The following is a 27,003-nucleotide window of genomic DNA, read 5'->3' on the forward strand; positions in this document are numbered from 1 at the left end:
ACAGCTAAATTTTGTATGGGCTGATCAGACTTAGGTTTAATTAATGGCAGGTGTGTGCTGACCACTATTTGACATCAGTTTGAATGTAATTGGTTAATTCTGAACATATCCCTACTTATAAGAGAATTTGACTTATGCAGCCACATTATTCTAATTTTTTAATTTCTCCCTTTAACAGATTTCAGTTTGTTTTTAAATGAATCATACAATGTTATATTAAGGGTGGAAAAAGTTCTGGAATGTCTTGGTCTGGTTTTGTTTTACATCTCAAAAAACCTAGTATTTTAACAAGGATATATAGACTTCTACTTATATCTACTGTATATACTTATATGACTTATTCAAGAAGACTGTTTTAACAACAAATCCAAACTTTTAAAAACTTTTAAATTTTTTAAAAAGGGAACAGCAAAAGTATTCTCTTATGCTCAAGACATACTGTTGTTTCTGGTTTAAACTTGAGAGGTATACTTTGAAAATTCAATATATAATTTTAGTAGAAAGCTCTAAAATTAAAATTTGTTAACATAACTTGCTCCATTCTTCGTCTAAGCTGTTTTTGAATAGGAAGATTTGATAACAGTGTTTGAAAATACCCAAGAAATTGCTGTGAAATCCAGCCATAAAGGCTTTTGATATATTTAGATCTAATCTGATTCTAGCATCTTGTCTAATTCCAGTTTTGGACTGGCAAAGACTATGTGGCTGCATTCTTTGTCTAAGCTGTTTTGGGATAGAAAGATTAGGTAACAAGCAGTTTAGACATGCTCCATTGAAGGCCCCCCCCCATTGTAATGCCAAGAATTGCAGCCTCCTTACTTTAATAGTAATATCTAAGGACAATTATTTGTAGTTTAAAAACAAACTCATTTCAACACTTTTTGATTACTGGATTTTCTAACATTACAATATACTCAAGGTTATTTATTTGCATAAAACTTTACTTACATTCTTTCATCACCTTTTTATTTTTCTAAACTTTAGGTCCTTACAAACAGAGAGACTGGAATGTTAAAAATTTGTTTTCTAGTCCAAGCATGACATTATCTAGCTCACTATTTTCTGTAGTGATTGGTACCAAACAGGTTCATGCTGGGATATTCAAGTTAATCTTTATGATATATTTAGGGTTTCTGATCATCTTTATTAGCTCCATAGATGCATAATGATTAAGAATATTTCACTTTTTTTTTTACAGAGAGAAGAAGAAAGAATTAGAACGTGAAGAATTGTGGAAAAAGCTGGAAGAACTCAGACTCACCAGAACTTTGTCTAACCAGCCAAGTAATACCTCCTCCTCTCTGACAAATATACCAAATGATAGTGCCAAGTGAGTGTGAAAGCCTCTGTTTGTGAGGCCTACCTTTTCTATACAGATTTTTTTAAAAAAAATATGTTAAAAAAATGCAGAAGAGAAACCTCATCAGTATCTTTGAAATGGCCATCCCACCCACAATATGTAAATGAAATATTTTTGAATTGAAATACAGTAATTGAATGTGATATTATTTACCATAGCATATTGTAAATTTGTCTCTAATCATTGCTATGTTGTCAACTTTTGACATCTCACCGAAAGGAATTTTATCATCCACGAAGTGTGTGATTTAATTATGGGACTGGTGAAATTTTGACTTGAAGTTTTTTTTCTCCTTTTTTTAATTGTGTTGCACTTAGGCATAGATGTCAGGTAGCTACATTTTTTCCTTCCTATGTGCTTTTCATAGTGCTGCAGCCTTTGGCTGAGACTCAGGAAGAGACTTCTAGCTTTACTGTATTTCCTGAAATGAAACTGATAATCTAGTATCAAGTTGATGGGATTGACTCCCATGAAGTTTGGTGGGGTTTGCTTCTGAATAAATGTGTATCACTTGAGTTGAATCTGCCCATTACAGTATCACAGATCAGGCTATTTTATAAGAATGTTTAGTTTAGAGAGATTAAGATTCAAAATTATATGAGGGTCCTTTTCAAGTAGAAAAGACTTGTTACAGAGGTGGTAAAGTGGGCTATATAAATGGATAGAGACAGGCAAAGAGAGTAAGATCAGCTTAGCTGAGTTGGGCTTCTCCCTCAGATAATTGTAACATGGACAGGAGTTAGGCTGCATTATGTGTTTTGCTTCAGCAGTTATGTGAGCTCTGAATGAGGAAAGATTGTTAACTTTTAATAAAGAATTATTCATATAGTTCTCATGCTTCCTCTTAGAAAAGATTCAGTAGTCATGTTTCTGTTCCCTTAACTAAAAATTGGAACCTATCAATTACACTCTATAATTTGGCAAATTTTTGTAGAACCTAACCGATCTTGCTTTTTTCTGACTTTTATTTGTGTTTACTCATGCCATGGACAGAGGGTTGGACTGGAAGACCTCTGAGATCCCCTCTAGCCCTATGATTCTATGATTCAACCTGACTCTGAAGGATGGCCTAGCTGCTCCATTTAAAGTTTAGGCTGTGCAATTTGTATGCAGACGTGCAAGACAGCTCTTTGTGTTAAAGAAAAAGCAGTGCTTGAGATGGCAAAAAAAAAATGATTCTTAAAAGTTTTGTCTGTTTTTACTTGATCAGTGGGGTGCTCTTTTGCAGATCTTTATATCAGAGTATCATTCCAATCTCTTAAATTTTAATTGTGTGGAAAATGGTTTTGTATTGAAAGATTGAGGGATTGAGCAGCATTCAATAAAGTCTTTATGTTTGTAATTAGTGCTGTATATTACCATTTTTGTAATTTAATGAATATAAATAGGATAATGGTTAGATTGATGGGCTATTTTCCAGCAAAATAGTAACATTTAATTAAAAGATTTAAATAATAAAATTAAAGCAGGTGGCAGTTATCAAACTGAAATGAAGGTAGTTTGACAAAATAAATGTTGATACTCAAATTTTAGTTAGGCTTTTTGCAGAAAAAACCAACAATGGGTGCTATCCGGTGGTGCATTGTCAGTTGTACACATCTGGGGGGAATTTTTGTTACTCAGATCTGCTCCAAAACCCCCCCACCCCTCACACATTCCAGACTAGTTTTTAGGAGAATGGGTTAGTCTGGGAAATTACAGGAGAAAAGCCAATTCATTCTACTTAATGGATATTATTCAAAATTGTTATGGCCCTCATCTCCTCTTCATTTTATTGACCAAACAAAACAAGATTCTATCTTTAATGCAGAAGGCATGTTCACATGCCTTGCACATATTCATCTTTATGTCTACAAATACTTGGAATAATTATAATGATAGTATTTTGGATTTGATGGGCAATATTCCAAAATATAAACACAATCATGGATCTGATCGTGCTTCACATGATTCAAAATAAAATATTTCACTTTACTATATTCTATTGCCTCCTCAGAAGGTGGCAGAAAGTGAATGCAGAATTAATGGTTAACATTTTTAAGTAATTTTCTTTATCATACCACCATAATCTGCCTGGAGGTTTTAAACAGGAGAAAAATATTTTAAGTAAATATGAGTATCTAAACTAATATAAATCTTTCTCATTTAACAAATAATAATCTTTGTAATATTTCACTATTACATGTGTTTTCTTTTTTTACTGCTTATGGATTTATGAGTAAGTTTTCTATCTATAGGTTTTGGAAGATGTCTGATTTACTATGACAGTATTAATATTTGAACTAAGTGTAGCACAGAGGTATATTTTATTAAAAAATCTTTAGCTTAAGTATTATTTAATAAGAGCGCTCGATAAAATTCCTGTTTTCATTGTTTGGTTTTGTTTCAGTAAATAACTTGCTAAAACAAGAGCTATTTTTAGGTTTATTGTATTGTATATTGTGAACAGAGGAATAGGCAAACCAAAATTGACACGTGGCACCACATCCCCCCAAATCTGGCAGCATATTGCATCATAGCAATAGCACTTAGACTTGTATACCACTTTATAGTCCTTTACAGCCCTCTCTAAGCAGTTTACAGAGCCACCATATTGCCCCCAACCATCTGGGTCCTCATTTTACCGACCTCGGAAAGATGGAAGGCTGAGTCAACCGTGAGCCGGTGAGGATCAAAGGAATTGAACTCCTGGCAATGTTAGCAGTTAGCCTGCAATACTGCATTCTAACCACTGCGCCACCACGGCTCTTATAATCATCACAATGCCTCTAGTAGTTATTAGATATCAGTTGTCCTTTTTATAAAAAAGATTGTATCTACTTTTGCAACTAGAAGTCCAACACATAAAAGAGCTGAAATATAATAGAGAATGTATTATTTAAGTTACAAATGGTAAGAAATCAAATCGTTATGTTCGAGAGCCAACCAATATTGATCAATCTCTTTAGTCATGCTTTTGTGGTTACTTATTAATCAGTGGTATGTTCAATATACAGATAGTGCATATAGTTTTAACAATGTGTTTTCATCCCTTGGGAGTGTGTTTGTCAGAGCAATAGCTGGAATGTGATTCTTAATGCTGAATCAGAATCCAATAAAACACTGTTCCCTCTGATTGGCAGCATATCCTGTAGAAGGCCTTGAAGCAAATGTCTTTGTCCCTGAGTTGATTAGTCACTCAATGTTTGGGAACAGAATTAACTAAAACTATTACTGGTAGATACTATATTTTAAATTCCCATAAATAAAAAAAAAAGCAATCCTACTTCATCCATACAAATTGTTTCTTTTTTACAGGAAGTTATTTCTTTTTCAGGAATATTCTTACCACTAAGTAGCATCTTGTAAAAGGAATCATATTTTTGGAAAAGACTGGATTTATAAAGAGTCAAATCATTTTCTAAAACTTCCAAATGTTAAAGTTCAGTCCAACAAAGCAATTTGTCCTTCCATCAATGCAGTTTTCTTGTGTAACGTAGACGTTGGTTTAGTCATCCTAGTTGAACTTCTCAGTGAAACAGAAATCTGTGAAGCACATTGTTTTCAACTTATATGGTTCAAGGCTTGAGTTTTTCTCTTGAGATGCCGTTTTCGGATTTTTATCATCCATTTCACACTCAGCTTGGCAAAATCGGCTGCTTTAAACAAAGCCAGAAATATCCCACACAAAAGTGCAATCATGTTCCAAGGATTTGCAGTGACAATCTATGAAAATAAATTAAAGGAATCATTTAAACTGCTGATTAAAGAGCTACTGTTTACTTTTTATTATGGAATTTCTTATAATAAAACACTTGGTTTATACCGGTAATAAACATACTAAACTTTTATTTACGGTTGCTTCTCCAAACAGACCAAGAGAAAAGGTTGCATTTTAATATCATTTTCCTTGCTACATACTCACATGGCTAAGATTGAGATTTTTTGTTAATAGAGCAATATCCAAAACTGGTTTATTTGTCCTGTCTACAGTGATGCTTAAAAGTTGGTGAACCCTTTTGAATTGTCAAATTCAAAAATTGCATAAATATGACCTAAAATGTTATCAAAAATGTGGCTTTGAATCACTTTCCTCAGTAAACAAAAGAACAAGTATAAATGTTTTTGACCTATTTATTTAATTTGGTTCTTTTTAACCAACTTGGGACGTGTGGAGTGGTGATAACATTTTAGGTTATATTTATGCAGAAACATTGAAAATTCAAAAGGATTCACAAATGTTTAAACACCAGTGGATACACCTACTTTTAAGATGTAATCAGATATACATTTTCCATGAAATAAGATGCCATGAAAGCAACGAAACTTCCTTCTCAGTAGATATGTTACTGCTAAAATGTCTATGGAGATTCTTAGTCATCCAGGTCATGGTTGCTAGAGCTGAAGAAGCTTCTTGGACGAGAAGCGAAATGTCTTCAAAGAAAAACCAGAAAGTCCAGTTGCCACATGAAAAAAGTACCTTTGAGACATTATGTTTCCATAGTAATTATATTTCAGAAAGTCACTATATTTCAACAAGCAGCAATCAAGTTTTTTCTGCCATTACAGCACTCTTTGATAGCTCTTCATCTGGGAGTCTACATAAGGTGCAAATTTCTAGCTATTCTGACTATATTCCAAGTACAGATAGTCCTTGACTTACAACCATTCATTTAGTGACCATTTAAAGTTGCAGCGGCACTGAAAAAAGTGATTTATTTATTATTTATGACTATTTTTCACACAACTGTTGCAGCATCCGCATGGTCATGTGATCAAGATTCAGCTGCTTGGCCAATGGTTCTTATTTATGATAGTTGCAATGTCCAGTGGTCACATGATCACCTTTTGTGACTTTCTAACAAGCAAAGTTAACAGGGAAGCCAGGTTCACTTAATGACTGTGTTACTAGCTTAACAACTGCGCCAAGAAAAGTCATAAAATGGGGCAACACTCATTTAAGAACTGTCTTGCTTAGCAGCAGAAATGTTGGGCTCAATTGTGATAAGTCAAAGCCTACCTATATATCATCTTGAAAACAGTGGATGTCCTATTTGTACTCCCAAGTTATACTTAGGCTGGCATTTTACATCAACAGAAAAATGATCCAAGTTTACTCACATCTTGAACTTCCTGAATAAAAGGATCTTTCCATTCAAACACTACAAAAAATAGCTGGTCAGTGTCAGCTTTTGTCCTTCGTTCAATGTAGTTAACCACACTAATCTGACAAAATAAAGGGAAAAAAATAGGTGATTATTCATATATAACATACCTGCTGTGGGACTAAGTTGAGGGGAAAAATAGGAACCTTACCAAGATTACGTACGAATGAGGCACGCAAATAACCTGGCTTCTAAAAGATAAAGTAAAATGGGGGAAATTCCAAAAATGGCTGAAGCATGGAATGTAGCCAGCCATAAAAATCTTTATTTTTCAAACAAGCAAAATGGGAGAGCTAAAGGACACACAGTACAATGCCTTCAAGAATGGCTACATCTTTTTTTTTCTTTTACAGATAACTGATGGGGGGGGGAAATGCTAGAAAAAATTATTGAGCAAAAGTCTTAATGATCTAATTCACAGATCTAATTCCTCAAATGTATTTCATTAGGAGTTTAATGGTGGATCATTTTTTTTTCTTTGCTATTTGTTGCCTTCAGGATGCAGAAAACTTATACAGTAGTTGTTAGGACCAGCATTGCTATTAATCTGCCCCTTAGGGGCAGATACTGGGAAATAAGAGGACACATGCCAGTGCATCTGAGAAATTGTATGCTGTGAACAATCTGCCTACTATCCCAAGAATTGTGAAAGATACCATCCTATTGTAGATTAAGTTACCAGTTTAGCTAATTTGTAAATCAGAATCTAGACTTTGGTATCTGGCATAAAAATTCTTTAGGAAATCCCTGAATTCCAAGTTAAAATTGTGATTTAAGTATCTAAAGGTGAGAGTAGAAAAAACTTACCTACCTTAATACTTTGCTGGTTAATACTTATAAATAGCAAAGAAATTCTGCTTTTCCAACCTTTAGTGGTTCACTGATCCACAAAACTCAAGATGGTACAACAACCAACAGCAACAGAATCCCAGCTATTTGTACAACAATAAAATCTGTCAGAAAGCCTCATGAGACATCATTACCTCCTGCCTGAATTCAACTGCCGTCAAACCATTTTCTTCTTTAGTTTTCACCAAAGACATTTTGACCCAAGTTCGGAAACCTCCAGAGAATTTCCAACTGGAATAGGAGCTCTCACAAACCTTCATAAATTCCGACTTGTTTGGACTGTAATGGAAAGAAATGTTATGTTTAGACAGATTATTATGGTTTCCTTTGAAGCTTTGTTATTTTGAGGAAGAAAAAAAAAGTATGGTGCTCCTGGCTTTACAGATTGTTGTTCTGATTATTACCTTCCTTCAGTCTCTCAACATGTTCATAATATTTTTCTTGGAACCTGTTAAGATTACCTATTATCATCTGATATTTTTTTAAAAAGATTTGTTATTACTGTTTGTGCTATTTGGGAATCTCCATGTGGTAAAACTTTTCAGTTTTAGCTTTATTTCAGTTATACTGTTCTTTAAGGTAAATGAAATGGTAACATAATTTTGGTAGCCATTTGCAGCAACAGTCAACACAGAGCAGGTCAATATTATTTGCACCCTGAGGATGCAAAAGTAAAGCCACGGGCATCTATGGGAATGAGGCAGCAAATAACAAAAAAGAATTGCAACCCAAACCACAGGGCTTATTATATATGTCAGAACACAAGTACAAAAGCTGGTGTTTGTGTTGTAACATATATTTTATCATTTTCTCATCTTCACAGTTTGATCTCATATTTATGGTGAGGACCTGAAGCTAAGAGAATTCTGTCTTGCCCTAAGAACAGCTACTGAGGTTTTAAAGAAATTCGGAATTATTGCGTTATTTCTCACTTAAACTTCAGTTATGCCTCAAAATCTTTCCTAGGGCTTTCCAAATCTTTTGATCTTACAATTCCCCTTAGTCTAAGGCAAGATGAACTCTGGTGAAGCTGAACTTTTACTCCAGAACCTGTAGAGGAACCCATTCTGGGAAGAGCTGCTATATACACTTATTCATCATCATCATCATTTTAGCCATTGTCCATTCACTGCAAGATGAAAGCCTCTTCCACATATTTTCAACCAATATTGTCGTGAGCTTTCATTTGCCAATTGAGCCCACAATACTTGCTATTGTCAATCCATCTTCTTTTAGGTCTCTTTGATGGTACTTTTTATCAAGTGGAATCCATTCTATGACTGCCTTGGTCTTTGTCAGTTCTTCTTGCTATGTGACCAGCCCATTTCCATTTCAATTCTTTTACTCTCTTGATCAGGGGTGAAATGCTCCCAGTTCTGACTGGATCGTCTGATCCAGTAGCGATGGTGGGAGGTGGTTCGGAGAACCGGTAGCAAAAATCCCTGTCCCCTCCCCATGCCCAGCTAAGCCGCGCAATCATCAGAGGTTTTTTTTTTTAACTTTTAAAAGCATTTTTTCCTTCGGCCGAAAAAATGCTTTTAAAAGTAAAAAAAAAAGCCTCTGATGATCACGCAGCTCAGCTGGGATGATCAGACCCTTTTAAAAGCATTTTTTTCTACAACCTCTTCAGCCGAAGATCATAGCCCTCCACAAAGCCATGCCCACAGAACAGGTAGTAACAAATTTTACATTTCACCACTGCTCTTGATGATATATTTTTGTTTATTCTCTAATCCATATGCAGGTCTTTCTATCTTGTTTTTAGCCTAACTGAATGGTTTTGAATTGCATATTATACCAGTTTGCTGGTCTTTGCCTTTTCTCCAGACATCAAGATCTATTGTTTGGGGGAAAATTAAATTCCTCCTTCACAGGATCATGTTAAAAATTCCATTGAAAATAACTAATATTTCTTTATAAAAAATCCAGGCACACATGGATTTTTCGAATGAATGAATGAATGAATGAATGCTGGAAGGATTAAGCCTCCTAGTTCCATGCAGAGTACATTGGACTATCATGCATTTCAGGTAGAGCAAGTAAAATATAGAAGTAGAAGTTTACATAACATTTAATTTAGCCTTTTGTTCTTTAGAACTTGATTTTGCGTGTGTGTGTGTCAAAAATGTCAGACAGAACTTTGCAGTCTTCCAAATACATTAGCAAAATTAGTTCCAAGCTCACCTTGGAAAGTGTAACGTAACCACGAAACTATCACACAAACTTGAGCTTTTCTTATGGCTGCAAAGCCAGTCAGTGCGAAATGTTATCGGGTGGGAAGCATGCAACTATAAGTATATAAAGCTGCCTTTCTGAATGTGAACTTGTTGCCTGCTTGAAAAAAAAATTGTCCTCTAATGATATGCAGGTCCTTTCTAAAAAAAATACTGATTTTATGAATTATAAATCAGTTTTGGAATTTTAACATTTTAAAAATACGTTCAAACAAGCCCAATAGAAGTTTGAGGCAACTTTGTCTTTTCACACAGTGATACTCAAAAGTCAGCTGTACAGCTAACAAGGTTACTCCTCACTGCATTTCACTTCTGAAATTTTTCAGGTTGCTTATGGATCATTCTACATTCAAATTCAACACTGGCCCCATTTTGTGATTTTAAAAATAGAACTGTTTTTCTAACTTGCTTCCGACTCCCTTCCCATACCACATTAAATAAATGCTTCTTTTTTTGTTATTCCTAATCTACTGAAGTGCTGCTTACTTCAGGAAATGCTAGCAGGCTGGAAGCAAAGCACCTTACTTTGAGGGCCTGGAATTCTTCCTTCCTCATCACTGTTATATTTAGGTTTCTCCAAAACAAGAGGTTTGTAGGCAGGGAATCAAGGTGACTTATGTTTCTTCCATCTATTTTATATCACAATACTATAAATCTGAGCTGAGACATGATTTGCTGTACACTGGACAGAGCTTTAGATTCCCAATTATTATACCAACATTCCCCCCCCCCCTAAAGTAGGTTGAAGAAGAAAAATGAGAATAAATCAGCAGTGAATTTGCACACTTAACTGACCAAGTAAGACCAATCAATGCCTATTGTATCTTTCCTCAACCAGAGCGCCCCAAGATGTATATAACTATTAATGAGGATTGTGAAAGTTGAAGGCTACAGATTTGGAAGATACAAAAAAGAAAATATTTGACTTGGGAAAAGTAACTGAGGAGCTAGCTATTAGATCTGTATATAACTCTCTTGGGTGAACCTTGGAATCTTACTAAAAAAAGAGGTCTTCACAGTCATGAATTTACCCAATCTTTTTATGTCATACTAGTCTTAAGCATATAGTACCTTTACTTTCTGATGCGACTAAAAATTAAGGAGGGCTGTACCTGTTGAGAAAATCTTGAAATGAAGAAAAAAGAAGATAATCTATCGCACTGAAATCCTGATCAGTCTCATTCAGATGAAACTGCATGAAGACCAATTCCCGTTTCTTCACATTTTGGGGTCCTTTGACAATCACAGCACGTTTCTACAAGCACAAGGAGGAAAAAATGGACATATGAGAAGTTTTTTCTTTTATATAGATGAAAATATTATGGGAATAATCAAGACAGTTTAAGTTAGTCCTGATCCTAGAATCTATTCACTTACCAACATTCAGAAAAATAATATTCCAAAGCATTCCATTGTTTATATTAATTACAACAGGCTAGATCTAAATTTAGACAAATGATACTGGCAGATAGGGATTTCCCGTTGTCTCCTTACCCATAGTAATTTTCGTAATACCTTCTTCCTATATGTAACATGGTTAGCAAACTGTAAAGGTAGAGAGAAGGCAGAGGAGGGCCCTTCTCTCAACGGAGTGGTTGTCCCAATAAGATGATCTGCCTTCATTCATTTCTTTCATTTACAGCAACCTCTGATTCTTTGCACAGCATTTGAAATAGGTGGTGAACTTCTGAGATTCTCGTAATGATTAGTCATGATTATTAAGTTTTCAAAGCATTACACTTCCATTGCTATGGCAAAACGTGAGCTTTAAGATAAGCCAGCATTATAGAAAGATTCACAAAACACCCGCTCACAGATGGAGGACATGCATGCATATTGGCGCACCAGCTAGTCCTATTCTACAAAAATTAATGTTTCTAGACCATATCCATTGCACATATAATACCTACACAAAACAATATGGATTCTCCACAGAAGAATCTTATTGTTCCAGGCTTGTTTTAAATATTAAGCATATAGCAGAGGGAGGATGTGGCCAACAGACACAGCCAGGGAGGCACCAGGTTTTCTGGACAATTTTATGCAAGTATTTCTATTGCTACTTAGCTAGCTTGCTTGCTTGCTTGCTTGCTTGCTTGCTTGCTTGCTTGCTTATTTATTTATTTATTTATTTATTTATTTATTTATTTATTTATTTATTTATTTATTTATTTATTTATTTATTTATTTATTTATTTATTTATTTATTTATTTGATTTCTATACCGCCCTTCTCCCGAAGGACTCAGGGCGGTGTACAGGCAAGAATAAAACAGACGGTACAATATACAAATTTAAAATGCAGTTAAAAAACTTATTTTAAAATTGGCCTGAGAAGTAAATAAGCTAAAAGTATAATAAGCTAAAAAACCCCATTTAAAATTAATTTCTAAGAATTTAAAAATTTGTTAAAATCAATTTAAGCTTTAATCTTAAGTATATGTAAGTCTCAGTTTTCTTACAGCCAATGGTATCTGCAATCGCGAGGACTGCTAAGACTGAGTTATTACTATAGTACAGATTTCTAAGACTGAAGACTGCCAAGAAGGGATTCCGTTTTTTTATTCCCTTTAGAAGCCCAGTTTTAATTCCAAAGAGTGTCCTTTTAAAACATTTACTAACCAGGTGTCTGCAGGTGAGACACCTGGTTAGTAAATGTTAGTTGCCCAAAGAGGGCAAATAACGAAAGCAGCAATGTAGCATTGTGATACAAGCTCCATAACTTTTGAACATGTGTTGTGTCTTCACACACACAAAGAGGTGGAATTTATGTCACAATTGTGCTTCTGTCATTTTGATAGAAGTGCTGTGTCCTGCACATGCTTTTAATACTAGTTAAACAGGTGCATCATACTGACCAGTGGGGAAAGACTTTGTTCATCTTAGCTTTATTCAAATCACTATAATTAGTATAGCATAATACTGCTGTAGCAGTGTTAATGCTGCAGCATAAAATTATGTTCCAAACTGTTTTGCATCAGGAGCATGTTACGCCTGTGTTGCTTTCCAAAACAATTTATAAAGTGCTGATTTAGGACATGACCTTTTGAGGAATTGCTTAAATTGATAGGAACCTGCCTGGACACTAAAGTCAGCAAGAGAAGACCCTCAAAGATGCCTTTGGGTTTTCCAGTTTTGCTTCTAGTTATATGTTCTGTGAATAGGAAAGTGCAGTATGAATATCATACTAGCTCCTGCTTTGTACTGAGGCATCTCCACTATGCACACAGTGGATTTTATTTTACATTCTTTTTAATTATTACCTTGGTTTCATTAGTAAATGGATCTGTGTAGTTGATTCTCTGGGTAATGCAATCAATTTTCCCTGGCTGGCCTGGGTTGACCAAAGGTGGAATGTAATCGTAGAAGTGATGCTTGCAGGTTAGCAGTTCAGCCTGGCCTGGGTAGAGGGCAATACCTGTTTTAGAAAAACAGTTTTACATTTGAAATCAATGGAACCAGTCCACATGCCATGCCAAGCCCATGCATAACTATGTAAGCAAACAATATTGCTATTATCCCTAATACAAAATGTAATATGGTAAAATCTTTAAACTAACCCGGAGGATCATAGTACAAAATCCACTCTCGGCCAAAACATTTGAGAGGGACCATTCAGTTCAACAGCACAGCACAGACTCTACGTCAGGAAGGTCCAAAGATTAACCACCTGCATTTCTAAAGGAAAGTCTCTGTCCAATATGCTATAGAACTACTGACAGTCTCAAGGGGAGATAAATTAATAGCACAAGAGTATGAAGCTGTAATTCAAAAGGCCAGTACTTGTCCCATAAGTGAAGATGTGAATAAGAGAGGAAACAAAGGAGTGTACTTGAAAACATTTTCCCAAGTTAAAATCTGACACTAATGGGACCAGCCACTGAGACACAAATTTGCTTTTAGCTATATAGTTCTGTAAGATTTTTTTGCTTAATCATACCGAAGTACAACTGATTCTAGTCAGGTTCTCACACCCAAGTGAGCAAGGCTACCTGCTGATCTGGTTTGCCCAAAGCATTACATTATACCAAAAATATAAATCCAACTATGATACCCAGTTTATTATGGCTAGTTCAACAAATGATGCCACGCTGCTATGAATGCATGTACAACATGAACATGTACTCATTACAAAATGTTAGTATCCCTTTATGTTGCTTATATGTCAAAGAATTGTTTGACTATATTGATCAATTGTGGAAATAGGTACCTAGTTTATACATATATTGAATGAAATATGAATCCTCTTAGAATAAAATGGAGTAGAATGTTGGGGATAGGCTTTTTAACAGACAGAGGCTGAAATATTGAGACCGAACATGGAACTTGCATTAGAGAAAGCTAATGAAATGGGATTTCATATACCAACTGGAATATAGTGAGGTAAGAGCGCAAAGATGATTAAACAGCCTTCTCCTCTTACCCAAGATATAAATATACATACTGGGTTTATCCATTGTGCTACACTATGATTTGGTGTATAATGCCCTTGTGTGGAGTGGATAAATGTCACACTTACAGGAGCTATTTTCTTTTCGAATTAGAAGCTGTAGACTTAATCAAATCAGAATTAAAGAATTCTGAGCATAGGTTGCAATTATCAGAAATAAATGGAGAGGACAGATAATCTGCCAAAATTCCCTTACTGGTAAACCTAAGCTTTCTTCAATTCCTATAATTCAGGGGTGTCAAACTCGATTTCATTGAGGACCGCATCAAGGTTGTGTTTGACCTTGGGGGGCTGGGGTGAGTGTGGCAAGGGTTAGCTGGGGTGAGTGACCTTGGGGGGCTGGGGTGAGTGTGGCAAGGCCTGGCTAGCTTGACCTTACTCATGTTGGGGGGCACCTGTGATGGCCAGAGTACTCTGCCAGCAAAAACAGGCTTCTAAGCTCCCTTTCGGCTGCGATAGCCTCCTGCAACCCTCTGCCAGTGAAAATGGAGCTTGGGAGGCTCGCATGCAGACTTCCCAAGCTCTGTTTTTGCTGACAGAGGCATTGCGGGCTGGTCCTTTGCTATTTCCAGGGTGGCCCCGCGGGCCAAATCTAAGCACTCTGCAGGCTGGATTCAACCCCTGGGTCTTGAGTTTGACACCCCTGCTATAAAGATACTTAGTATAACAACTCACAGATCTTTACTAATCAAGTGGAAATCCCCAGGTATCTTATCAAAAGATCCAATCACATTTGCTGCCTACTCCTTTAATACAAGCACATTAAGAGCATGGCTTTGGATCCTACCACATCTAATGGCTCCTCATCCAACTCAGACTCTTTGCAGATCATTACACCCAGAGACCACTCGGTGAAATTAGCACAAGTAATTCTGGATGCTCCACTGATAGGAAGATGAGATTAGAACCCTGTTCTCACCTCACAAGAAAACTACAATGAATGAGAATATCTGAACACTAAGCTGATGGAAAAAAATATTCTCTTCCTAAACAATCCTGCTCTAGAGCAGATCCTACAGTACATTATAATTCATCTTCCATAAATCTGTGATATTTTATGTGAATTGTTGAAGAAAATATGCTATGATGAGAGTTTCATTGCTGCAGCAATGAAAACAAAGCTTTATTACACATTTCTGCTAAATGGCCTCTGTGCTATTCAGAAGGACAACTCATGACTACAACATGACTTTAATCCAGCAACGTTTGGCACAGAAGCTTCTATTAAAGAATTGTTCCACAGGGAGATAATGTGTACATTGTTCATTGTTCCTCACCACTGGTTATCTTGACTATGATTGATGGATTGATTAGATTTCATTAGTTCTGGAAGGTACATGTTGCCTGTCCCCAAATAAAGCAAGCTACTTGACCCAAGGAAGGGGAAAGCAATTGTATGTAGCTCCCAACTCATTCCGCAGGTCCAAGTTTCCCAACATCACCCTATCAAAATTCTGCAAAATTCCCATTTGGATGGGATCACTTCTTCACTCCCCTTAGTGAACAAAACCCACATATAGATATGTAATGTTTCTGGCAGATTGAGCAAAAGTACTTCAGTTTTAATACATGCTGCAAATGTAAGCATATTTGATCAAGAAAATGCCATCTTATTGGTTCCGTGTTCCCAGGAATTTTTGGAGGCCTTTAAAAAAAAATCAAGTCCATCCTATTGCTAAAAAGTAAAGAAAAACTGTGATGGTGAAAGAACTGTAGGTTGGATTCACACAATAACACTAATCTATGTTTTGGTAAAGAATAAGTTATAAATCCATCATGTCAATCCTGTCTTCTGGTGACTACAGGAACAAGTCCATGTGGTTTTCTTGGCAATATTTTTTGAAGTGACTCGCTCTCATCTCCTTCCCAAGGCTGAGCAAGAGTGACTGGTCGAACATCACCTGGTATAAGGCTGGAATAGAATGCATAGTCTCCTGGCTTCTAATCTAGTGCTTTTAACCACTCTACCAAAGTGACTCTTTGACTTTAAAACGGGTCTCCAACCGTGGCAACTTTAAGACTTGTGGACTTCAACTCCCAGAGTTCTGGAATTCTGGAAGTTGAAGTCCACAAGTCTTAAAGTTGCCAAGGTTGGAGACCCCTGCTTTAAAAGATGGGTAAAATGAGCCATTGTGATTTATCAAACACTATTTATGTGTGAACCAGGTCATTGTGGCTTGTTCAAGAAATCTTAATGAAAACCATAGTTTAACACAATGCATGAACCTTGCCAGCAATTTCTGCTATAGGGTACGAAAGTGTAAATTTACATAATATTGCTCCGCTCATTGATACGAATTCCATCCCAAACTTCTGAATTTCCAAAGCCTTCAACAGAATTTGCAGAACTACAGCTCCCAGAATTCCTTCAGAGAAACTTCACCTTTATAAAAATAGCATATGTACTGCACAAGTTTAGATTTAAGCCACCGAGAATGGCTTTATCGTGGAGATGGGCAGCATTTAATTTAATAAAGAAAAAAACAAACAAAAAGCAGTTAAGATGAATAGCAGTAATGGCAAATTTTTAATTTCAAGAGTAACTGCAGATGCTATCTGATTTCCCAGAAAACAAGCTGTCCATCCTCTGGTCTTACCAGGAGCATCATAAGAGTGCACTTCCTTGAACGAGACGGACATCACTGGATGCTTGAGTTTTTCCCTAAAGTCAGCAATGGTTTGATAGGCCAAAAAAATGGCCACCGCCATAAGCACCAAATATATGAAGAGAAGTATTACAGAGAAGACGTTCTTCAGGCAGGACTTGCTGAAATGCACTGAAGGGCTGCTACCATCTAGGACTAAAGATAATATTAATTTGAAAATGAAATTATTCATTTATTTATTTAGCATATGGCACACAATGTGAGGGAAATCTACAAATGTTAGACACAATGCAGTCCTGACAGCCTAAACTGCTATTTCGTTCTGTTCGGCACTTGTGTCCCTAGCCTTAGTGAACTGCAGTCAAACTGGTGAACTTGTTTCAGCTGACTAGCGCCGCTCGGGTTGCTGGCTTTTCCTGGCTCCTCCAGACTTGCCTCATCAGCCAGGTCCAGCACCTGCTTCTGTTTCCCACACACACAAATGTAGCTACTGTATTTTTCAGAGTATAAGATGCACTTCGCCCCCCCCTTAAAAGAGGGTGAAAATTTGGGTGCATCTTATATACCAAATGTAGCCCAGCCCACATACCGCCCCTCACCCTTTAGCCTCTGCCTCCCAGCAATTTACCTCCTTGCAGCAAACAGCCCATTTCAGCTTCAGCACAGCCTGATTAGCACAAGCAGCTGATTGTCTGTTGGATCGGTCTCCCGACCCTCAGCTGTTTCAGGCTGCAGGGATTGCCATTGCCTATTGCTGCAAGAAGGCAAATTGCTGGGAGGAAGATTTTTTTTCCCTTGTGCTAATCAGGCTGTGCTGAAAATGAAACTAAAGCAGGCTGTTTGTTTGCTGTTTACTGCAAGGAGGCAAATTGCTGGGAGGCAGAGGCAGATTTTTTTTTTATTTTCCTCCCCAAAAAAAGGTAGGTGCGTCTTATAGTCCAGAGCGTCTTATAATTCAAAAAGTATGGTAGGTTTTTATCTACTTGCAATATTGCATGCTTTCAAACTGCTGAGTGAGCAGGAGCTGAAGAGCAAGCAGTGGGAGCTCACCTTGTCTCACAAAGCCGGGCTTGAACTTTCAGAGTGGAGACCATTTCTGGTCCACAGTTCCAGTGAGAATCGGTAACAATATCTAACAAGAGCTTAAGATGTTCCATTGTGAATTATTCAGTTTGACAAGATCAGAAGGCCTCACCTGGAAGGATTGTTGAACTGGTATCTTCCTGATCCACTTCATCTAATGGTTCAGAATTTGCAGGTCCACACTCCATATCTTCATTTAGCTGCAAACAGAATTACCGCTGCTCAGATTACTGTAGTTGGCATATTATTGGGCTCAAATTAGCTATCTCAATAGACCATTCTTATTCTCGCCACTTCATATCTTATAGACCAGGGTCTCCAACCTTGGCAACTTTAAGACTTGTGGACTTTAGCTCCCAGAATTCCTCAGCCAGCAAAGCCCTGTTAAAGAACCTATATTATGGCGGTTCTATTCATGCCTAAAACATCCATACATTACAAACAACCTGTTGAAACTAAGCAAACATGGGATAGGTGATCTTGGGTTCTATGATATATTAACACTGACCCCTGTGAAAAAAAAGAAAAGTTTCTGTTTGACTCTTAGTAAGTACAAATCTGTCTTACTAAACATGCATCAGTTTAGCCACAGTTGTGAAGAGGCAAAGCTAGGAAATATTTGGAGTTCTTAGATGATACAACTGAGTACACTTTAAGCTCATGATATAATTGCTACATCCAAAATTCAAATTCTCACTGAACTACAGAGTTCTCAGGGTAACTTTGGCCCAGTTACTCTCTCTTCAATGTCACTGCATTTATATTTCATTTCAAATGACCACAATAAAAAAATGGCCAAAGACTTTTTGTTGCATCAATATAGGCTAGATGCTTTCTTGCTCTGATCCCCCCAAAGCTGAAGCTGTCAGGATGATTTCTGTCGATGTCTCCAGCTTGTCATGTCTGACAATCCCTACATACTGCACAGCAATCTCAAGAACTGGATGAAAATAAAGGAAGGCATCTCAGGGGAAAAAATCTAGCTTTCCTTTGTTTCTTTCCTCTCTTCATGTTCTAAAACAACCAGCTGAATCATAAAATAGTATTTTCCCCCCCTCCCATTCCCCACTGTAAAATTGGGTCATTTTTAAAATGTTGTTTTTGCAGATGTTTTAAAAGGCTCTGCTTACTACCACATTTCAATTTGATTTTCCCTGAGACAGAAATGGGAGATTGCTACCGTGTTTCCCCCAAAATAAGACCCTGTTTTATATTGTTTTGGCCTTATTGCCATGCGCTCAAAAGCCCGATTGGCTTATTATCTGGGGATGTCTTATTTTGGGGGAAACAGGGTATATTGATGAGCCTCACTCCAGAGCAAGAGACACTGTATTCTCAACAAATGCCCCACAAAGATTTCATTTCCTTTTCCAGGTTGCTTGCTGGTTTTGTATTACTTCTGAGGAAGTCTTGTTCAGGTTAAAGCAGGGATTCTACTGATGTAGCAATTGTTAGGCTTCCCAATCAGGGCTTGACATTAAATCACATCTTACCAGCATTTTATCTTTCAGCTCATTACCTTGACTTGAGTTGGCAGAAGCGTCATGGACACAGAGCCATCAAGGCATAAACACATCTAAGGATCTGATGCATTTTATAGTTTCTGGGGGCCATAACTAGACTGTTTTAGGAACCGTCCAGGAGATTGGCCATACCTTCATCTGGGATTTGCCTTGGAGTGGAGAAATTGATGTATAGGAGTCCCAGAAGTGATGTCTTGTCATGAATGGATCAGTATGTAGTCAAACAGATGGGTAGTACAGCATGACCTCCTCTCTGAAGACAGAGTTCATAATTCCCTCCATCTCCAGAAGTTAATGATCTAACTGGATTTGAAATCGCTCTGGGGGATGTTTCTGATATCTGACCAATCATTATAGCATCAATTTAGTTAAGTGTTCCAGATATTGTACTGTGGTTCTGGCCTGTTTCAGAAACAAAAATGCCCCATGCAGTGGTGGGATTCAGCCAGTTCGCACCACTTCGGGAGAACCGGTTGTTAACTTTCTGAGCTGTTTGGCAAACTGGTTGTTGGAAGAAATAATTAGGGCAGAGAACTGGTTGTTAAATTGCTTGAATCCCACCACTGGCCCCATGGTATATGGAGTACATATGGGAAATGGAGCAGAAAGGCCAGCATCTTAAACAACAATACAATTTTGAAATTGATACAACTGAACATAGCATAAGCACCATTACAAAGTATGTGGTGAAGTCATCAGAGAGGAAGAAGTAAAATATTGTATATAATCCCATGTGCACAGAATGGCCAGTGGGACTTTTAAGGGCTTCCAGGTAGAAGATGTAGTTTTTGTTGCTGGTAATATCCTAGTATTATTTTATGAAGAATTCCCATGGTTCTTCATGAATAATAGTACACCCATACTGGGCTTAATAATGCCTAAGTGTCCAATGTATCATCTAATAAGAACTCTGTGAATTTGTTCTTATTTGTACAGGAAATGAATACAGTCCTTCAATTTATTCATTCTGCAACTTGCTTGTTAGATTCCCTCTATAGCTGATCAATGATCTCTCAGATTAAGATCTCTTTACAGCAGAAGAGTTCCTCCTTCCTTAAAAGAGAAGATGGTGAAGACTTTGCTTGAGAAACTATCTCCAAACTGGATTGATTTTAATGACTATAAATATTCCTGGCTTGTCTAATATTCTATATTTAAGCAAGCCAATAGAATAATCCATGGTCCTTTTGACGATATGGATTATCTAGATCCTTTCCAGTCTAAATTCAGACCTACATGTGGTACAGGGATGGTTTCCATTATTTTGATGGATGATCCTTATGAGACATATATGGCAGTGTGATACTATTGATCATGGTATCCTTTTGGGAGCTGTGGGCTAGAGACCCCAAATTTCTGATGCTTTTAATCTTGCCTCTCTAAATATTTCTAGAAGGTGGCACTCAACACACCTATTCAGTCCCAAGATTTTATCTTGTTTCCCATGTTATTCAGTAACTGTATGAAGTTATTTGGAAGGATCATGCCTGATTTAGCACCAGTTGCAACTGGCATGTTGAAGATTCCCGGCTGTACTACATTTTTCCTACAAGCTCAGTATTGATGTTTGAGCACCTTTATACAATATCAGGTATAAGGGACTGAATAGGAGAGAAACACAATTCAGTCAAGACAAGTTGTTGCTGATTCCTGGAATGGATTTCAAGCTTTAAGTGCAATACCTGTTTTGGATGGAACACATTCCCCCTTATGGAACAGGGAAATCGTCTTGGATTTCGTCTGGGAATCGTCTTGGATGCAGAATTGACTTATGTAACATTTGCATAATGTTGGAGGCCCCACATCAGTAACCCATTCACTGGTAGCTCAAGGTTGGATTACTACAATGAGCTTTTTATATCTAGCTCTGGAAGACCGTTCAGAAATTGTAAGCTGGTCCAGAATGCAACAGCACATATGTGACCTTGCTTCCTTGTTGCATTCCAACGCAAGACTATCACTTTGCTGTATAAATCTTGACATGATTTAGATCCAGACGGTTAGGCACAGCCCATTTTTTTGCAGATCCTACTAAAATCAGCATGGTAGAACAATCTGCCCTTAGAATGACAACAGAGCTCCTACTTATAATAGCTTATGAGGAGAAATAATACTGATCTCCTATTGCTTTCGATGGCAAGATGGGTAGACCATAAATTTAATATCAACTAAATAAATAAATCTTCTCACTAAGGCCTTTTAGATGTGTAGAATTGTTTTATGCTCTTGGTCATACTGCATGGCAGTTAATTAAAACAAAAAGAGTAAGCTGCCTAGAATCATTGGAGTAACATCTGCTGAATCACTGCCATGAAATGTGGCCCACACAGCCATCAAAATATTGCTCCGTACTGCTTCAATGTAAAAGCAACTTTTGGATTCAGCATATTATTCACTCTATTCCATTTCCCCTCACCATCATCCTTCTGTTTTCCCCGCCTAGCCTCCTTGTGAGCTTCCCAAATATATCTGGTTAGATCTAGTTCAACCAGAATGCTGAAATTTAAAAAAGCTATTCTTAGATTCTTGTAAGGATTTTTTAAATCTTTACTTGGATTCGTGGAATTATATCACCACTATAAATCAGGCACAAATAATGAGTGGCATTTGTATCATGATTATTATTATTAATTGCCAATGAGAAGGTCTAACAGGGTGCTCTGTAATTTTGAGTTTCCATTTATTTAATTCTCAGTTTCAGTGGAAGAAAAACTGGAATGTCCTTTCAATTAATTATGGATTAGGACTGGTGTTCTGGGAAATTCACAGGAAATATATTCCATGTAACTCAAGAGGCTCACTTTATTTCTGAATAAACGTGCACTGGTTCAAACCTCAGCCCACTTTCCCATTTACAAGCATGTGAGAAAAACACAGATCTCCTTTTAACTTTAAAGGTTTAAAGGGAGAGCAAATGTTATTTCTTTTCCATTCATCTCAGCAACAAACTCAATAGGCTATCACTTCCCCATTCCATTTTTGAACCATGACTACTTCTTTCTTTTTTTTTAATGTTGCCTAACAATACTTTCAGTTTGCCTGGTTCATTCCTTACCCTTCCAGTTATTTTGTTGATTAAAAACTTTAGATGAATTCCAAATTAGCTCTCTTCTTTGCAAGTGTTCAAGAACTCCTAACCTAACCAAAGTTCAGAAAATGATTATGTTAGGCCATAGAATCCTTTGAATCTTGACACCAATGGCTGCTTTCAGTTACCTCACAGTCTGTGCTCTTATGAGCCAAAACTTAGGGAAACCTCAAGGTTTACAATAGAAAACTCAAAACCATTTTTCCTTCTCTGGTGCTCTGCTCCTCTGAGAAAGAGCTCAGTGAAGAGAGATTCACTGGGAACAGAACAACAATGTAAATTGGGTAGAAAACTAAGGATGAAGGAGAGAAGATGCTTGCAACTCTCTATGGCGTCCCAAACAGGAATGTTCCACACTGCAACCACAATTTGTTGTAGCAACCTTTTGTAAAATAAACGAATATTCTTCAACTATGCTCCCGATTGAAGACAATGGTTTTTCCTAAGTACATGAATATAAAAGCTACAACAAAACGGCCAACTTGTTTACGGATTAAATTTATTCTATAAAAATCATCTGGTGTTTAAGGTGTTACAAAATGTTTCCGTTTCCCTGTAACAGATGTAAGAAACTAAACTGTTGCCACAGTTAGCAGCCTTTCCTAAGCTGATGCTATCCAGAGACACTCCATTACAACTCCATCAGCCAAGCCAGTCTGCTGGTTGACTGATGGAATGGTAATCCAGAGCACCTGGACAGTGTCCTCTTAAGGAAAGTTGCTCTTTAGGCTGAAGGAGAAGCAGGAAAGCAAACAAATTTAGGATTGCAGCAGCTGATTTATTGATATGCAAAACAAGAAGCCTAAAGCTTGGACTCTGTCATGGATACCGGCAGAGAATTTGTCAGCACAACTCAGTCTGACCAAGCCAAATGAATGCAAACACGCAACCAATTTCCTGAGCTTTCTAACAATGCATTTGAAAGTGTCTTTCTGTCTGTATAAGCTTGTTTATCTCAACAGCCAAAAGCCAACAGCCAACAGTGCTCTCTCAGCTTCCTTTTCCTGCCTATTTGCTTGCACACAGATCTGCCAAGCAGAGAAACAATGCAGCAACTTAAAAGCTGCTCCATGCAAAAGGCAGCACGATGGGTTTTTTTTACTTAAAATATGCTCAGAGAAATAAAACACTAGGCAATCATTAGAATTAAAAAGAAAAGGGAAGTTAAAATTAGTGCTTTAAGCCAGCTTCTTTTATTGTGAAAGTCCAAAGGAGAGGGTAAATTTCAATTCTATGGGAATGAAGAGTAAAACTGATATAAAACAAAAACAGCCTCAACTACGTTAGGTAATATATGGATAACATCTCCTTGCAGTATTACTGGAGCAGTCTTTCCAAGTCCAGTGCCCTCCAGATGTGTTGACCTACAACACGCCTGTCAAACTGGTGGCCCAAGGGCCAAATATGTCACACACAGGCCATGCTCATCGCAGCTCCGCAAAGGCAAAAAAGTCATGATACGTCACAATCTGGCCCCTGATGTGATAGTTTGACCCCTGTGATCTACAATATTCATCAGTGACGGGAAAGGGGAAATGAGTATAAACTCCTTAAACTCACTGGGAACTTACATCTGAGTAAATAATGACAATCAACAAAGCAAAGAACATGTGACATTTTAGAAACTAACATTAGAAACTAACATACAGGTTAGTTTCTTAGAATCCTTGAATTATTGCCCTATAGTGGCAGTTACATATAATTTTCCAAAATGTTCTTCAAATGGAACACATGCAGTGCTTAATGAAGACAAATTGAAATTTGCTGACTTTCACATAATCAGGATGTCTATCAGCCCTTGCTTTGTTTTTACTGTGTTCACAAATCTTCAAGAAGAGTTTTGGAAGATTTTGGTCTTATTTCAGTTGCATAATAAAAACTTGTAATTTTTTTTTTTAGTTTTTCCTAAACCCTACTCTTTAAGGTTCTTCCTGGAGGAGCAAACATATTAGTCTGATACCACAAAGCAGAGTAACAACAAAATCTTAAGGCATATCTAAGACTAATATTTAACTATGACACATAACCTTTTGTAGGTCAAAAAAACCCTGTAAACTAGAATGCTCTGGAAGTTGAAATCCATACATCTTAAAGTTGCCCAGGTTGGGAAAAAACACTGCTGTACATCTTTGAAGAAGGGGTGCCAAAGGTACAGCTACTGAGTCACCCTGGATGGTGAGACAGGTGGCATATAAATTTAATAAATAAAATCCAAATGCAGCTTCCAGAGCTTTTTAAAGTGCTGTTGGAGGGAGGGGAGGAAAAGGCTCAGGTCAAGAAAGCCTATTTCTGAATTCTTGCCACCTTGCCTAAAAAACCTGCTTTAAATTGTAGGCGGAAGAAAAAACCTAATACAATCCAGTCCTACTAATCTTTAATAAGAAGAAAAGCTTCCAGCTTTCAGTGGGCTTGCCACCATGTACTAAAATTCTGGATTAACAGGAGTCCGTTCCACAGCCAGTTTGCTTGCATCCTCTCCGCCTGCATGGAGCTCTGCAAGGGTTTGAGCTGCTCTCTCCTTAAATTGCTCGAGCTGGACTCGCTTAAACTCGGCATTCTGATGCATCCACAGCGGCAACGCTGAGGATACACTTGCATATAGGTGTAGCGTGAAGGGGCACACTTATGCATGTCTGCCCTAATGTATCGCTTTGTCTACTACGACATCCACAGGATTGCACTATTACTTTGGAGTAAGTCTGGTTGAACTTCGGCGGGACTTCCTTCCGAAGTTTATATTGTTATTGTTGTTGTTGTTGCTTCTTGTGACCGTGCAAAGGCACGGTCTTTTCGGTGCAGGCGAATTGTTTCTCGACGCCGCCAAGCTGCAACATTAAGCGCCGATCGCATACAAAGCATCGCCGTATCAGGCACCTCCTATCAGCAGAGTGCAAATACTCCGCCTCCCTCCCCGCTTTTCTCCCAATACCTCTTGATAAGATGACGAGTTCTCTTGTCTAATCATGGCACCGGCAAAAAGAAGGCGCAGGGGAGAACCGGATCAAACAGCGGCATCTATTAGGAGAAAGCGGGGAGCGGGGACGAAATCGAAAAAGCAGCCATAGAAGAGGCAGCGCCGCTCCGCACGCCGCGTTTCAGTGCCCACCAAGTGCGCGGACATGATCCGACCAATAGCGCAAGCGCATGTAACGCACAAAAGCCACAAGGTGCCGCTAGTTCATCTTCTTCCACCGCTCTGGCCGTTACTGCTTTTACGTATTGCTGACACCGGTTGCGGAACCGAAGTCGAAGCAGAAAAGTCTGCTGGGAGATGTAGTTCATTGTCAAGTACAGCGCTCTCTGGCGTCTCAAGAAGCTTTTCCCTTAACCGGATACTGTTCGGCCCTGTTAACCCATTCAGGAAATAGATCGAATGTATGAAGAATGTAAGTGGGAGGTAAAGTGGTTATATCTAAGAGCTACAACAAACTAAGTAACCAGTATCCGTTAACAGCATGTATCTGATAAATTTAGCACAATTTAAATAACCAACAATTTAAATTAATATTTTTTTTAAAAAAGGGATTTATTTTAATTAATGTGCACAAGGTTGCAGATAGATTTGGAAGCATGTCTTAGTACAGAGGTCTCCAACCTTGGCCACTTTAAGACTTGTGGACTTCAACTCCCAGAATTCCTCAGCCAGGCCAAAGTTGGAGACCCCTGCCTTAGTAAACAGGGTTTACACCAAATCCTCAATAAATAGAAAGTAAGTTATTGTTAAACCGCATCCTATCATACCTCAATATGTATAACATATCGTAATAACCATACCTGGGCTGCAGACATCCAGATGAGTAGCACATGGCAGCAAAGAAAGTTTCTTTAATATGATACCGGTGAATTCTGGAGAGTATTGTCAATTTTCTTGATTATTAGTATTCCTGCTAGCAGTAGTAGCAGCTGCCTCTTTAGAATAGAATAGAATAGAATAGAATTTTTTATTGGCCAAGTGTGATTGGACACACAAGGAATTTGTCTTGGTGCATATGCTCTCAGTGTACATAAAAGAAAAGATACGTTCATCAAGGTACAACATTTACAACACAATTGATGATCAATATATCAGTATAAATCATAAGGATTGCCAGCAACAAGTTATAGTCATACAGTCATAAGTGGAAAGAGATTGGTGATGGGAACTATGAAACGATTAATAGTAGTGCAGATTCAGTAAATAGTCTGACAGTGTTGAGGGAATTATTTGTTTAGCAGAGTGATGGCCTTCGGGAAAAAACTGTTCTTGTGTCTAGTTGTTCTGGTGTGCAGTGCTCTATAGCGTCGTTTTGAGGGTAGGAGTTGAAACAGTTTATGTCCAGGATGCGAGGGATCTGCAAATATTTTCACGGCCCTCTTCTTGATTCGTGCAGTATACAGGTCCTCAATGGAAGGAAAGTTGGTAGCAATTATTTTTTCTGCAGTTCTAATTATCCTCTGAAGTCTGTGTTTTTCTTGTTGGGTTGCAGAACCGAACTAGACAGTTATAGAGGTGCAAATGACAGACTCAATAATTCCTCTGTAGAATTGGATCAGCAGCTCCTTGGGCAGTTTGAGCTTACTGAGTTGGCGCAGAAAGAACATTCTTTGTTGTCCTTTTTTAATGATGTTTTTGATGTTAGCTGTCCATTTGAGATCTTGCGATATGATAGAACCCAGAAATTTGAAGG

The 27,003-nt window shown here is 37.6% G+C and overlaps 2 protein-coding genes across 3 annotated transcripts in view; one reads left to right on the forward strand and one right to left on the reverse strand.

Moving 5' to 3' along the window:
- The window catches only part of PPP2R5A (protein phosphatase 2 regulatory subunit B'alpha), a 49,573-nt gene extending 44,706 nt beyond the window's left edge, over positions 1-4,867 (forward strand). The window contains exons 13-14 of one of the 2 annotated variants that reach the window (XM_058165345.1): positions 1,199-1,330; positions 4,658-4,867. In XM_058165345.1, the coding sequence (XP_058021328.1) occupies positions 1,199-1,330; positions 4,658-4,694 (169 nt within the window). In that variant the 3' untranslated portion in view covers positions 4,695-4,867. Of the gene's footprint in view, positions 1-1,198; positions 1,331-2,353; positions 3,622-4,657 lie in introns of those variants that run through there. The other variant, XM_058165344.1, reaches the window with a different exon arrangement.
- On the reverse strand, positions 3,772-25,553 carry PACC1 (proton activated chloride channel 1). Its single transcript, XM_058165346.1, has 8 exons — positions 25,266-25,553; positions 17,838-17,925; positions 16,634-16,837; positions 12,850-13,004; positions 10,700-10,842; positions 7,488-7,632; positions 6,461-6,565; positions 3,772-5,065 (listed from the first exon to the last, which is right to left on the reverse strand). Exons 1-8 carry the CDS (start codon positions 25,299-25,301, stop codon positions 4,904-4,906), a joined length of 1,038 nt encoding a protein of 345 aa, XP_058021329.1. The 5' UTR covers positions 25,302-25,553; the 3' UTR covers positions 3,772-4,903.
- Between the last annotated feature and the right edge of the window lie 1,450 nt (positions 25,554-27,003).

The sequence above is a fragment of the Ahaetulla prasina genome, chromosome 1, assembly GCF_028640845.1.
Source record: "Ahaetulla prasina isolate Xishuangbanna chromosome 1, ASM2864084v1, whole genome shotgun sequence".
Classification (NCBI taxonomy): Eukaryota; Metazoa; Chordata; class Lepidosauria; order Squamata; family Colubridae; genus Ahaetulla; species Ahaetulla prasina.